General features: G+C 40.6%; 1 protein-coding gene across 2 annotated transcripts in view; it reads left to right on the top strand.

The window, feature by feature from the left end:
• Window positions 1–3,106: 3,106 nt before the first annotated feature.
• The window catches only part of SLC25A47 (solute carrier family 25 member 47), a 119,152-nt gene continuing 106,824 nt past the window's right edge, over window positions 3,107–15,434 (top strand). For both annotated transcript variants that reach the window (XM_078660184.1, XM_078660183.1), the window contains exon 1: window positions 3,107–3,302. Coding sequence is in view for 1 of the 2 variants with exons in the window: in XM_078660183.1 (XP_078516309.1) it covers window positions 3,269–3,302 (34 nt within the window). In the remaining variant the exon portion in view is untranslated. The remainder of the gene's footprint in view (window positions 3,303–15,434) is intronic.

Below are 15,434 nucleotides of genomic sequence, written 5' to 3' on the forward strand. Positions count from 1 at the left end.
CCATAGGCCAGAATGGGCAGTTTGATTATAACATTTTATAATCCTAACTGACTCAGGGAACTAGGTAGAAATTCGAGTTTAGTATGCCTGAACTCAGAATGATTAAATACATCTTTTAGTGAAGTTCGTTTTAACATTCTGTGTTTGAAAATACAATTTTTTGAGAACGTGGGTATTTTCTTGCCTAACTATCCAAGCCTGCCTCTGCTAGGTTGCGTATTCTTTGTCTGGAGTTTGAGTGGCAGAGGCTGGGGGATTCCAGGAGAAGGATGAGTCAGCACAAGGCTGAATAGAGAGATCTGCATGTAGATGGATGGGAGGAGATGCACCTGGGACCTGAATAGGGCTGTACCGTCCCTCCTCAATGCTGGCTCCACCTCCTGTGGTGCGTCTGATGTCCCTGGCCTACACCGTCAAAGGAAAGAAGGAGTCTTGTCAACAAAGTGCTCCAGGGCTGAACAGAACTGGTTTGGACTAGGCAAAGGCCTCTCTGCCTTCAGAGAACAAAGAGAATATGTGTATAAATATGGGGACCCAGACCCCAAGACTTTAGATCACGTCTGGGAACAAGACAAACCTTTTGCCAAGAAGAACCAAGGAAGCTGCAGGAGTTTAGACTGCCCCTCTGCCAGTGTGCTATTTTCTGGGTTTGCCTGCAGTGGTCTCTTCATTGCCAAGGAAAGGAGAAGGAACTTTTAAAAGAGCTTTCATCATCTTGCAGATTATTACTCCAAGGACTTGATTTGATCTTGCCTCCTGACCAAAGTCTCAGGGATATCAGACGTCACCCCCTTCTGTTTGCCTGCATCCGGAACTTGCTGTTCTAGTGCTACAGAAGGAATCTGCAATACCGACTCTGGCATGTGCCCCGTAATCTGCAACAAAGTCGTGAGTGCTGCTCCGACTTGCAACGTAGGCCCGACGCCAACCGCCGTGCCACATCGACGCCAGCGAACGACACTGTAAGCCTGCCATAGCCGTGAGCACTGCTCCGACTTGCGACGCAGGCCCTACGCCTGCTGCTGTGCCGCATCGACTCCGACATCATCGCAGAGCCGATCGTCGACGTGGGTGGTCAAGAACCCATCAACATCGTGACATCATACGGAACCGTGGTTTCAGCACCATCGTGACGTCACCTCCTCTCCAGTCAGGAACCGATGCCTCCCCTGCCTGTGCAAGCATTCAGGTCCAGACACATCATCTCCCCCGAAGCAAGGAACCGATGCTGCAATGCATCAACGACGCAGCATCTCCCCGATCCAGTGAGCTGTCTTTGTTTTCACGTTTCCCAGGCACTGTTTTTTGTGGGTCTGTTTCGACTCCGGCCCGATGCCGCGCACCTTGCGGTCGGTGCCGTACTTTGGGATTTCTTTGACCTTGACGTTGTGATAACTCCTGTTGGGGTTATCTGTTGCTAAAGACTACTTTTAAGTGAATAACCTATTTTTGAACCATTGCTACCATCTTGAAGAATTTATATTGAGTCCAGTATTGTTGATTTTTGTCGTTTATGGTCTTGGGATAAGTCTATATAAAGAATACTTATTATTATAAAACCTGTGTTGTGTCCATCTGTAGTGTTTTCACTGTATTACTGTATGTGTTCACAAATGCTTAACACACTGCCTCTGAGATAAGCCTGTCTGTTCGTGCCAAGCTACCAAGGTGGTGAGCAGGGGTTATCCAGTAGTGTAATCACCTTTCCCTGACTTAGAAGCAAGGGTCTCTATTTTGTCAAAGGTGTATACCATTGCCAACTAGAGACCCCCAGTTTTAACAATAGCACTATAAAACGAATTAAATGCATCTGAGAGAGTGTGGTAATGGAGACTTGAGGGGAACTGTTGAACCTTAATAGTGAGGGAATCACTGGCAGAGATGGTCATTGGGGGGCGCCAACTAACATTGTCGCACAGGTCCCCACCAGCACTAAGGCCGTCCCTGTGCGGGGCATATTGTATGCCTCTGAGAAAGTATTCATGTTCGTTGCAGCACATGACTGGCGCTGCAATTAACATGAATGCTCATGCAATCTGCACTTGATATTTGTCGCTGCACCTGGACGCGCGTTCAGGTTCCTGGCGCACATAGCATTGGCTGCAGCGCACAGAGATCTTACATTGCCGCACATAGAGGGAAAAAATTAGAGGGAACACTGGTTCCGACAGCCCGTCAGTCGGATAGGTAAAAAAAACAGGCATAGCTGTGGGTGGGAGCGGTCTATATAGGTAAAATAAAAAAAAGACTAGCGTTCAGATTAGCTGTCGGAAGGCTGGATCGCCTCACTAATGTAAGGACTGGGACGATGAGGACTTTTGCGGGGGTAATGGCAAATTGACGAGTTTGTGCAGAGATTTCAGAATTTAGCCTAGCTTTTGGCTTTGCTGGTGAGTAAACGAGCGTTTTTGATTTTTGGAATAGATGTCTGGGACAATGGGCATTTTAGACGTAGGTTGTATGATGGAATTAATTTTGCGTGTACCATGAAATTGTCACTGGTTTTCGTGCGTAATTTCAATGGTGCGACTTGTTGATTTAAATGGGATTGGCAGCATTTGACCCGTGTGTATAGAGATTATGGACAAATAGGAAAGAGTACTGGAAAAAATCCTGTGAAAGATATCCGTTATTAGAGATATAATCCTAAAACGTCCTAGGTAAAATCCGTTGACTATTCTAATTCCAGTCAAATGTCAGAAATGAACGCATATTCAGACCAAACGGCACACATGCTTTCCCACACTGCATGCGACTCACCTATAGAGTAGGATTTTACCAACACCGGAGAGACATAATAAGGCAAAAAAGATAAATAAACAGGGCCATTTAAACGAGTGATGCAGGTTTCTCACAGGTTTATTTAGTTATTTTGTTTTAAACATCATTTTTAGTCTGATGTTGATTTAGGCCTGCACCAGAAAGCTCACAATCAACCTCCCTCTCATTTTCAACTTCAACCTACTTGGCGGTTACCCGACCTAATGTGTGCTGCACGGTGATAGGCGGGGTTTTGATTCAACGTGGGGTTATTTATTCACAGTCTTTGCAGCAGCGACCAGTACTTAACACCCTGTTTTGTGTTGTTTTCACAGTCCGGCGGGGTTTCAGTCACGTCGGATTGCTGAAGCCTGAGTACAGTAGAGCAGAGCAGTCTGGGAGAGGCGCGCGGGGGAGGGCGCCACTTGTCATCATCTCTGACGGAGGATCTAATCCCCTGCAGCTGCAGCAGGGCACAGTTTGAAGGACGGCGACTGCCCGGGTTTGAATGATGGCGGATTTTGTCGCGGGAGCTGTTGGAGGTAATAAAACAAATGAAATACGTCGTCAGTTTTTGAGAGCTAAATGATGGTTGGCCCCAAGGGGTGTGTGCAGGTGACAAAAGAAATGTTTTTAACTTTTTCTTTTTTTTAAATTGTATTTATTTATGTATTTCTTTTTTTCAAGGGGGTGGTTTATCAATGTCAGGATCCACGTTTTCAGGGACTTGTCCAGTTATCCAGCTTCATAGAAAACTAAAATGCCACTGCTTACTATAAAAAAAAATCCTGGAGACGCCCGCCTGTTCGTCACTTAGTTACTTATTTATTATTTTATTCAAATGTAAGTCGTTTATATAGCACGGGCTTCTGCTTGTGTCCTTCAAAAGCACCACCAGCAAAGTCAGGATGTTTAAAATAATGATGTTTTATTGAAATGTAGCCATGAAGCAATGCTGCCAGTATCAATATTGCTGGTGCCCATTCAGTGATCCATTTTAAGGTTACAATTCAACCTTATTTAGGTAGCATCAGTAGCACCGGAAAAGATATTGTAAGTGTTAACATTTTATTAGATATTGGATAAAGTACCCCCTGCCATATGTTATAAGGTTAATTCAAGTCGCCAATGACTTACATGACCAAATAGAAGAACAAGGTTGAAGGCCAAGTTCCTCTATAAGGTCACGGAACTCCCTGGTAACTTGAAGCATCCTTTTAGTGCACGTCAGTGGGTATTTTATTCCTTATAATGCCTGGCCAAACATCACCAATCCCCATAAACTTCTTACATTTTTAGTGTTTTGCTCTTTAATGTTAGACCTTTCATCCTAGCTGCTTGCTCTGGCAGGAGGCATTGTGGCATCAGAACTGAACTGTAATAACTTATTACAGTTGAGCAGATACATCATTTCTTTATGATAGGCGGCTAGAGTCCACTGCAATAAGGAAATCGGCGACATGCTTTTATTCAGGGATTGCTGGCTTTTATGTATGACTGAAATATAGCTGTCAACTGGCCCCTTAGCCATGGGGATGACTTTTCACCAGCCTCTATATGTGATGGAGTTTGTAGGCCCGGACTTGTCAAGGGGAATGAGAAAGAGCATGTTCCAGCAAACGTAGTATTATTGGCTCCCAACCTAGCATTGCTTGAACGTCACCCCATTCACGATTGTGCAAACTGACAGCTGTGAAAGAATTTTAGAAAGTAATTTCGAAATGCTGCTACTGATAAGTTTTGATTGTGAAATGTGCTATCTAAAAACAAATATTTACTAGTTCCATTACTGTAACTTATTTTTTCTTCCCCAAGACAGGGTGAAAGGTAAATATGTGTGTTCAATCAGTTAAGACTATGTCCCACAGTTTTCCTAAGCTACGGAGTTAGACCATAGAAAAAAAAATGCACGTCTCCCACAATGTGAGATTTGACCTGGCTTGTTACAACATGTCCTGGCTGCACTGTGCAGCAGGATATGGTATGTCACAATTATTCTATTGAGTAGTAATTTATTTACATGCATTTCAATTGACTTTGTACTTTGCAAGTTGCTTAATATATTACGTTTCACGAAGTAATTCGACATCAATTGCAAAATGCTTTTACGACACAGTCACTGGAGCTGTGCTCAGGTGTTGCTTAATGGCTTTTAAACCCAAAAGAATGTAGATGAACTAGCCGCTCTCCCGACACACCTTTCGTTGACGGATTATACCAGACATAGATTGTAAACCTGTTGTGCCTCACCCCTATGGCCCCCCTCCACGGTATTGGGCAAGTGTTCTGGCAACTATGAAACCCGGTGCTCAGGTATACTGTACAGAAATATCAGTGTAGCCATCTGCACTGCATGCAACCTAGATTTAATCTGTGCCATGCTTTAGGACACTATGTGTAAAAGTAAATGGGAGCAGGTGTACTGAACCCAGACTTGCCAAGTTGATCCATGATCCAAATGTGAGCAGTTATGCCAATCCCATTTCTAGAACAGGTCTAAAGACAGTTTACAGGGGGGGGGTGCTAACTTTTACGAAAAATAAAAGGATGTTCATTAGGTCTGGCATTGGCAGCCACAGCCATCCGCCAGAGCTCATGCCATCACCATAAGTAGTTAAGGAAACCAGTGTAGAGGGGGGCATTTAGGTCTGCCCGTGTATTGATTTTCAGATTTAGTGCATGTGATTGGACAGCAGCTAGGTGGCCCACTTATGAAGAAGATCTATTGTTCATAACTGCTAAAAAAGTTTGTTAACGCAGACCCTACGTCAAATACAGGAGGAAGTGCTTTGCATGCTTTCACCCAGTAATAAAAAAAGTAGCAGGTGTTTTCCATTGTGAATTGTCTGACAAATACAATAAGAAGCGATTTTACACGGTGAACTGTCTGGTAAATGCAATAGGAATGGGGTTTGCATTCTGAACACTTTCACATATGTAATAGGAACGCCTTTTTGCTTTGAAAATTGTCTGAAAATTATAATAGGAAGGGGCTTTGCGCTTCCTATTGTGAACTCCACTCCATTCCACAGACAAAATAAGAAGGGGTTTTACAGTGTTCAAAACTGAGAGACCATCTTACCTAGGTCTCTAGTTCAGAAGGTCTGGCCTTCATAGTGTACATTTATCATTTTTAGTACTTTAGTTCTGTGTGAATTAAAGTATGTATACTTTTTCTTAAGTAAAAAAAACCTTGACTAGATATTCATCTATTAAGAGTTATTTCTGTTTTGTGGAGTTCTGAGTTTCTCACCCACAGTCCATATTACCTCCATGAGAAAGCATTGGGTTCCTCTGCCTCGCATTGGATGCTTAAGGAGTGTACATGGTGCCCAGTTTGGGCCCAATAGTAAAATGGCCACATAATTTTGGCTCCACCCCTTTATGGATCTTCTTTAGAAGCACTTGATTGGACAGTACCTATATTAGCCTGCCTATCGAGTAATACTAGTGTTCGTATCTGCTACAGACTTTCCTAGCACAGAGCAGAGGTAAATCCAGTAGGACGAGGCTTTCATGGTGTTTGTTAGGGACAAATGTAGTAGGAAAGGCGTTTCTCCTGTGAGCTCTCTGTTAAATACAGTTTGCAGGGGATTTACATCATCAGCTCTGGCAAATACACAAGGAAACTATTTTACATTGTGAACTCTCCGATTACAATAGGGGGAGTTTTATGTTGTGAACTGTGAGAAATGCAATAGGAAGTGATTCTAAATTGTGAACTTTGTGACATACACTCTAGGAAGGGGATTTACATTGTTTAGTACTGAGAGATCTTCTTACACAGCTTTGTAATTCGGGAAGGGCTACAAAGATCTTGTTTCAATTGTGTATATTTGTAATACTAAACTTAGAATATCATTGTGCTTGTTTTAAAACAATTTTATAAGTAGAATCACTGGCAAAATATTAATGTTGCAGGTGCACGCCACCCCCCAATTAAGGCTTGGACTCCTCTGCTATTTGATAAAGGAACGTACTTGTTGCTCATTTTAGGGCCAGGAGTAAGGTGACACCCATGCCTTTGGCTCCACCCCTTTGTTGATCTTCTTTACAGGCATTTGATGGGCTTCTGTCATATTAACCCACCCATGAAGTAGTTCCACTGTTCAATACTGATAGAGACATTGTTAAAGCAGTCCACATGTCAAATAAAGACAGACTGGGCTTTGCATGTCGTAAACTCATGACAGTACAGTAGTAAGGGATTTTTCTTTGTAAAGTTTCTGACACACACAATAGGAATGAGTTTTACATTGTGAACTCGCTGATAAATACAATTGCAAGGTTTTTTTTTACACTACTCACAATAGGAAAAGGTCAAGCTTTAAAGGAATGTACTTGGTGGTCAATTGGGGTACAACAGTAAGGCGACCCTGGACACCTGATAAAAAAGGCCCCAATTGTTACAATTGGAGCCCAGTAATACTAGGTTTCCTGGGGATCATCCCAAACCAGTTCCCACTTTCCCACTTGAACTGCAGTGGAGGTGCACGTTTACTGCACACCATCCAAGAAGAAACCGGCCCTTCTACTGGCTATCTTTATCTCATTGCTGTGGAACCGTAAGCTCCAATAGCTGCAGTGTCGGTTGCCACTAAAAAATAGCAATAATGCATCATGCTATGCATTCAGGGCCCGATTCACAGAACTAACTTAAGACAAAATCCTAAACTTACTACCATTTTGGTACTCACAGAAGGCACTTACTCATTTTGGTATTCACAGAAGGCACTTACTCATTTCGGTATTCACAGAAGGCACTTACTCTTGTGTATTTGCCAGAGCTCATGATGTAAATCCCCTGCAAACTGTATTTAACAGAGAGCTCACAGGAGAAACGCCTTTCCTACTACATTTGTCCCTAACAAACACCAAGTGCCTTCTGTGAATACTAAAATGGTAGTAAGTTAAGGATTTCGTCTTAAGTTAGTTCTGTGAATCGGACCCTACAGCATCAGCAAGGCTGGTACACTGCTAAATAATGTCCTGTGGATTCCCTATTCCTAAAATGGCTGCCTCATCGGAAAGTAATGATGCTGTGGCAAATGGAGTTGGCGGGTGGGTGGTGTATGTTGTAATAAACGAATGGCTGGACCACTAAGCTGTCCTCCCTGCCTCTGTCCCAGTGATAATGGTATATTATATTGTTTTGACCTCAGCTAAGCCCCCCCCCCCAGCAGCCACACATCCACTTCAGATACTTATTACAGCAGTGCGTAGGATCTATGCGGCACTATGCTGATTTATACAGGGTGTTAATGTCACACTTTTTGGTGCATGGGTGAGTACATGCTCATTGGCAGATGCAAATTATAGTGATCCTGCCTGGTGGCAAACCAGCTGCTCCCATCAAGCTCAATGTACCTCACGTGCTCTCTGCTTATTATGAGTTATTTGCTGCAGCTGCAGAGTCGAGGAGCATGCATGCATGAACCGGAAGTGGAGTGGCTTCAGAGTTGAACCAATCGGAATGGCGTAAGCCAGGGAGAGTAGCTGCTAGAAATTGCAGCAGAGCCGTTGAGCCGAGGCTGAAGCCAGAGTCCCAGAGCAGGGGTTTAGTGTCTTTGAGCACTCTGTTCACTGATTGAACTACATCTTGCGTACATAGGTCAGAGATGTGTGGTGTGGAGTGGGAGAGGGAGATTGTTTGGGTGAAGGCCACCTGATAGTGTACTTTGTGAGAGGGTTTTCACAATGAAATATATGTATAGCTTGCATCTTTAATGCACCTCAGACTTTGGGCTTCCTCATTAGGGAAAACAGACATTTAAGGATCACAAGTGGATGAAGATGTCTCCATTAGCTGGGTCTGGTGGCTCAGTGGACTAATGCGTTCACTGCAGGGTCCTGTGTTCAACCTAATGGTCACAGGTTCAAATCCCAGTGGGTCCATTCAGCCTTTTATTCATTTGAGGTCGATAAAATGGGTACCATTGAGTTGTGTGACAATAAACATCTGTTATTCAGCGCCAAGATGCTTATGTATGTTATGTCACTTAAGAACGATTCCTGCTGCATTGTTCTAAGAGTACAGCTTGTCCATCATTAATAACTACCCAGTGTACCTTCAGCTATGCCATCAATGAAAGCACAAGGAGAGCTGTTACAGCATTTTTGTTGAAAAAGCAAGACACTATGAACAGTGACAAACCCTCATACCACTCACGTTGTAGCTGTCTTGCACCACTGACAACACTTCCTCAGCAGAGTTGGAGTCACATTCACACACTACTCTTAGAGACTACTAGTCACACTATACAGATAGTCTTCACACCCCTAACAGAGTAGCAACTACTACAGTGACACTATTGATAGCACTCACACTACAGGCATCATTCTCAGACCTCTCATAGAGAAGCAGTCACACTCTACCAGAAGCACTCTCACAGCCCTTATACAGTAGCTGTTTTGCACCACTGACTGAACTCTCACACCTTCAACACAATCAAAAGCCTTGCCACATCCCTCATAAACTAGCAGTAAAGCCAATAGGTCTGGCTTATATCTAAAATGGTCTCTTCCTTGATTGATGATAATGCGAAGGTGGAATTGTGAATGGAAGTGTGGTAATGCAGGAATGAGTCTATAGGTGCACGCGGAGATGCGTGAGTGCAAGGACGAGTGTCTGTATGGATGATGAGCAGTTGATTGCATGGATGAATTATTTGTTATATAAGTGGAAGCATTTGGGCACTTTCAGTTGTAAATCAGACTTGTTGGCTTTTCTCTTGTCATTCTGGTATTTGCACTTCTGGTTTCCCAATTGTGGCTGCCGAACTAGCTATAATTGAAAGCTAAACAAAACACAGTGTAACTGAGTGTCCTTCTCACACCTGATTTAAGGCAACTTGAGGTCTGTGGCATGCAGGTGCACTGCAGGGAAGGTACAGGACTGCAGGCATGTTGCACATGAACTCACAATGCTCCTGCCACATTGCATACATTCCATCATTTTAGAGCAGGACATTTGGAGATTTGTAGAGAAAATCAGGGGAATGTATTTTTCCAATTCATGTATTTTGAAGCAGAAGCAATTTTGGGTGAGAGACAGCTAAAATAAACCAATTTTTGGCTTTATAAATCGTGAATCTCCCTTCTGAATAGGGTCTGTTGGCATGTATCCACATTGCATGGGAAGAGACAATGGCAGCAGGCTTCTGCTCATCCTTGTTGAGCTGGTCACATGAAGATGATTCATTTAGTTTAAGCTTACTGTAAATCCCATGCACACACTAATCCCTTTGACGTTAGAAGCGAGGTTCTGCGAATCTCGGCCGCCCTTCCTCAAACATGAACGTGGCGCACTGGCTGCTCATGGCCTAGTCACGGGGCAGCGTTGGCCGTGTTTGTGCTGAGTTTATTTAAAGCACATTATTGCTCAATGTGATTAGGGGTCAAAAAGTAGTTTGTTGTGTCAGTGCTTAAGAGATTTCGTTTATTCTCTGCCATATGACTGCTGAGGAACAGCCCTGTCTGGCACTGAGTGAAGAAACACTCTCAGTGCATGTGTTAAATGCCTGACAGGTGACCAGCAGTGCTGATGTATGTAAATTAATGGTAAAACAAAAACAGAGAAACTACATTAGAGGAAACCAGCCCATAGATTCCCATTTCAAAGAAATGATCGACAAAATGTAAATCTTAAACCACGATCGATTCTAATCTCTCTAAATAATGTTCTGGCAAGGGAGGCCCTTTATGACTTAGCAAGACCTAACAGGAAGCGCAAGGGGAAGGGCGTGGAATTTTTTGTACGCCCTGACTATTGCCATACCACTGTCCAAATGCGTTGGCAACTTCGTCAGCTTATTCCTCTTTTCCAAGCCAAAGGTGCCCAAGCTTTTCTTTTGAATCCTGCCAAACTTAAAATAATACACAAAGAACGATCTTATTTTTTTACCTCGGAAAAGGCAGCAAACGAGTTTTTGGCTTCTTTTTGAGAAGACTATATTTGAAAAAGTTATTGAAATGATTCAAGGGACTTTGATTTGCTTAATCCTTATCATGCTGTGAGCGAGGATACTATTTTCACTTTGTTATTCTTATAACTTTACCTCTTTTTCTTTGCTCTATTACTCTTTAGACCAACCAGTGTTTTTTCTTGTTTGATGAATTACAATCATATTCTTTTTTTTCTTATGGGTTGGTATATAATAAATAATAATGACAGACGTGAGTCGAGAGACTCAAGGCATTCAGCGAAACTCATGTCATCACTTTTAGGGACTAGTAAGTCCCTATGTCCCGTTTGGGTGGGGGAAAGGGTGGGGGAGGGTTGGCTAAGCCAGAGCCTGGGTGGTTTTGGGGGGGCAGGGAGGGTGCAAACAAAGTCAGAAAATCTAATATTTTGCTTGATTTGTTTAACTTTCTTATTTTTTTTTTCTTTCGATTCCTCATTAAACAAAACATTTTGATGCATAAATTGAAACTGTCTAAGGTCAGAGATTGTAATATGGAGATGGAGGTCGATGGTGATGTGATTGAAGATAAATGGTTAGAGAAATATGCATACCATAATCGATTTAACTTTTAAATATGATGGAGAAATTACGAATATGCTCGTGGAATATCTGTGGTTTAAATAACAAAAAAAAAAAGAGGGGTTGCTGCGCAAAATATTCAAACTATGAAGATCGATATCCTTTGTATCCAAGAATCACATATTATGTGGAGTGATAGACAGCTGTACAATGAATTGGGAATGAATTTATTAACCTGTACACGACAGGGAACAACTACAAAAGGAGTGGCAATTTTAATAAAGAGAGGTGTAGGATATTCTAAACGTTGTAAGGCTGACCAATATGGTAGATGGGCAATAGTGGAGTTAAGTATTAATAATAGACTTTGGACAATTTGTTCAATATATGCTCCAAACGTAGACGATCCAGATTTACTAAATTTTTTAAATTTAGGACTTGCCGACTGGTCACCGTCTTTAATCATATGCGGAGACTTAAATCTCCATACTGAGGCTAATATGAATATATGTGGTACATCACCTTATCAAGGTAGCAAAAAAAAAACATATAAAGCAATTCGGTCCTGCTTATGAAAAAAATCCTTCAATGCCAGGGTTTACATTCTTTTCATTTCCACACAAAAAATGTGTGCGTTTGGATTATTTTTTTATTAAATACGCATTAATTAAAGATACTTCATTCGAGTTATATCCACGTATTATCTCAGATCACAATCCAATAATGATTGAACTAAAAACAGATATGCTTTCCACATCTCAATTTAAAACCTGGACATTTGATAGGAAATTACTAGTAGACTCTGAATATTTGGAATTTGTGTCAAAATGGATAAAAGAATTCTTCGAAATCAATAGAGGAACTGCGCAAGTTCAGAATGTCTGGGATGCTTTTAAAGCAGGGATACGCGGTGAATCATTATCTTATGTTATTGAGAAACAAAAGATCACTCGCCGAAAAAATGAAGTAAATTATAAGAATGTGATGGATTGGGAGAAGAAACTAGTAGCAGCAATCGCTTTTTCACAAGAAACAAGGGATATTGAAACAAATCTAGCTATTCATAAGGCACGATTATATGAAATGGTCGCAACTAAATTAGCCGAACAGATGGCAATCTTTCACTCTCAGATATATGAAGTGGGGGAGAATTCAGGTAGGATACTGGCGAGAAAAATTAGACAAAGAGAGGTTTATAACTCCATAAATTCTTTACGTGATGAAACAGGACAGTTACATAATAAATATGAGTCAATCCTAGAAATGTTTTGTCGATTTTATGCTAAACTTTATCAATATGACTCTGCATCCTACTCGCCAGACCTCTTCATTAATTTCGGGAGAATATTTCATTCTGCTCGCCTTTCTGATGATCAAAAATTGGCTTTGGAATCTGATATTACGTGGGAGGAATTGGAAAAAGCATTACTGTCACTGGCGATAGGGAAAGCCGTGGGTCCTGATGGAATCCCGCTGGAATTTTATAAAATATTTAGGAATGTCATAAAACAAGATATTCTGATTACTTTTCTTGAGGCACAGAGAGGGAAACCACCATCCTCTTGGAGCGAATCCATAATTATGACATTTCCTAAAAAAGATAAGGATCCTTTGAATCCGGCATCATATAGGCCAATTTCCCTAATAAATGCTGACAACAAAGTATATTAAAAAATCTTAGCTTACAGAATATCAAAAATTATACCTACAATTGTTTCACGCTGGCAGCATGGTTTTATTCCGAATAGAGATACATCAGATCATATTCGGAGAATCATTGCTTTGATGGACTGGGCAGAAGGTACTAATACACCAATCGGATTCGCCCTATTGGATGCTGAAAAATCATTCGATAGGGTGGCCTGGCCCTATCTTTGGGACTTACTTTATACGAAAGGATTCGGTCCAGGAATAATTTTAGCTTTGAAGGCTCTTTATCAAAATCCGTCATCTTGCGTTAAACTGGGTTCTAATAAATCTTCTTTATTTCCTATCCAACGTGGAACACGTCAGGGTTGCCCATCCTCTCCACTTCTTTTTGCCATCTATATTGACACTTTCCTTAATAAATTAAATCAGGACGACGAGATAAATCCAGTAGAGGTAGCAGGTGCTAGTTACAGAGCGTTGGCATATGCAGACGATGTGGTAGTTGTTACTAAAGACATTGTTAAGGCTTTTACTAGGATTGAGGAGTTGGCGGCAGCATTTGGGTCCTTTTCAGGATATAAATTAAATCTTTCCAAAACACAAATACTCTTTGTTGGTCAAAATCCTCTGCCCGGAATTAACATAGTTACGAAAGCGACATATTTAGGTATCAGATTAACCACTCCAATTATTAATATTCCTAAAATTAACTATAACCCAGTTTTAAAAAAAGCCAATTCTACGTTAGAACGTATTGACCATTTACATTTATCATTATACGGGAGGAATAACATTTTAAAAATGCTAATCTTGCCAAAATTCTTATATCTGTTTAGAACAGTGCCACTTGAATTTCCGCTAGACTTTTTCAAACAAACAGGAAAAATGATAGGGAGATTTTTATGGGGCTATAAGGGTAATCGAAGAGCCTACAAAAAAATGATCTTACCAAAGACAAGAGGAGGATGGGCCACCCCACATCTTTTGTTTTATTACTTGGCGGCTGTACTACAATACATATCCCCATTAATTATTGGTAATAAAGCCCCGATATCATTCGCACACACCCCATCGATCTATGAATTTGCATTAGGAATTAAAGCTAGAGGGCACCTTCTAAAAATAGTAGAACCTAGCTACTATAAAAAGACAAAATTTAAGACTGTAACCGCAGCATATAAAACATGGAAAATTATCAGAAAACTTGCTGGGATCCCAAAATTATTGAGGTATACGCCCTTAAGCTCATCACAATGTTTTCCTCCCATATTTAGAGATTCTACTATGAATAGATGGTGCAATTATGGTATTACTTATCTGGGTGATCTATGGACAGAGAATCGCATATCTTCATTTTCTGAACTTCAAACTAAATGTAATCTCACGAGATATGATTATTTTAAATTTATGCAGATTTATAGTTTTTTTAAGTCAACATTATATCGAGATCGACAAGATCTCCAAAAGATCCAACTGATTGAGAGTCTCTTCTCTAAAAGGAAGATAGGTTATTTTTATGATGTACTCATAAATTTCCTTCCGGATGATTTATCCATGATTCAACAAAAATGGCTAGTGAAATTGGGGAACAATGTGTTGCTAGAAGAATCAATTGAGTTAGCTAATTCTATTCTATTTACTGGTAGATCACGCACACAACATTATATGATATTGTTCGATTTGTACTACACCCCAGCTAAGGTAATGAAACGGGGTGCCACAGCCGGTATCTGTTGTAATCGGTGTACCTTGATTGGAGCAGACACTATTCACATGTTTGTTTTTTGCCCCAAACTCACTATTTTACTCTCAGAAATGCAGAAATGTATCCAGATTATTTTAGGTTATACATTAAATCTAACTCCGGAACTGTTATTATTTGGACTCTCATTAGATACTATAGGAAAAGAACATCAGTCCTTGATCTTTATTATGATGTCTGTATTTCGGGCATGTATTACACAAGAATGGATCAGTGCAGACCCACCTTCCTTTTCTATGTGGAGATCCCGTTTGCTGGCTAAATTCAATTTTGAACGTGCTATCTATGCAACAAAAGGACGGGAAAAAAAACAAACGGGGATTAAAATTTGGGAGCCTATTCGACAATGGACCCAAGGAGAAATAAATGGATAAAGTTAAGACACTATGTTTTCTGTTTTATGCAAATTTTATTTTTTCTAATGTAAAATGGTCCTACTTTGTTTTTTTTTTTTTTGATTATGGGATTATGTTACAAATGGATCTGATCTTTATTGTAAATTTTGGTCATCACAAATGTCTCATAGCAAAAAAAGGTAACTTTTTTGTAATTTTTTATGTTGTTAATCTGACTTGTTTGCAATAAAAATAAAATGTATAAAAAAAATTTAAAAAAAGGAAAAGAAATCCTGGAAAACCAATTTTAAAGAAAGACAATTTTAAGGAATTATAAATAAATAAAAAATGAAAGGAAACAGTTTAAAAGAAAAATAATTTTATGGTAGCAATAAAAATCTCATACTTGGGTGACGATTAGGGGTAGTGAGGATTTTTTGGGTT

The sequence above is a fragment of the Lissotriton helveticus genome, chromosome 9 (assembly GCF_964261635.1).
Source record: "Lissotriton helveticus chromosome 9, aLisHel1.1, whole genome shotgun sequence".
Taxonomy (NCBI): domain Eukaryota; kingdom Metazoa; phylum Chordata; class Amphibia; order Caudata; family Salamandridae; genus Lissotriton; species Lissotriton helveticus.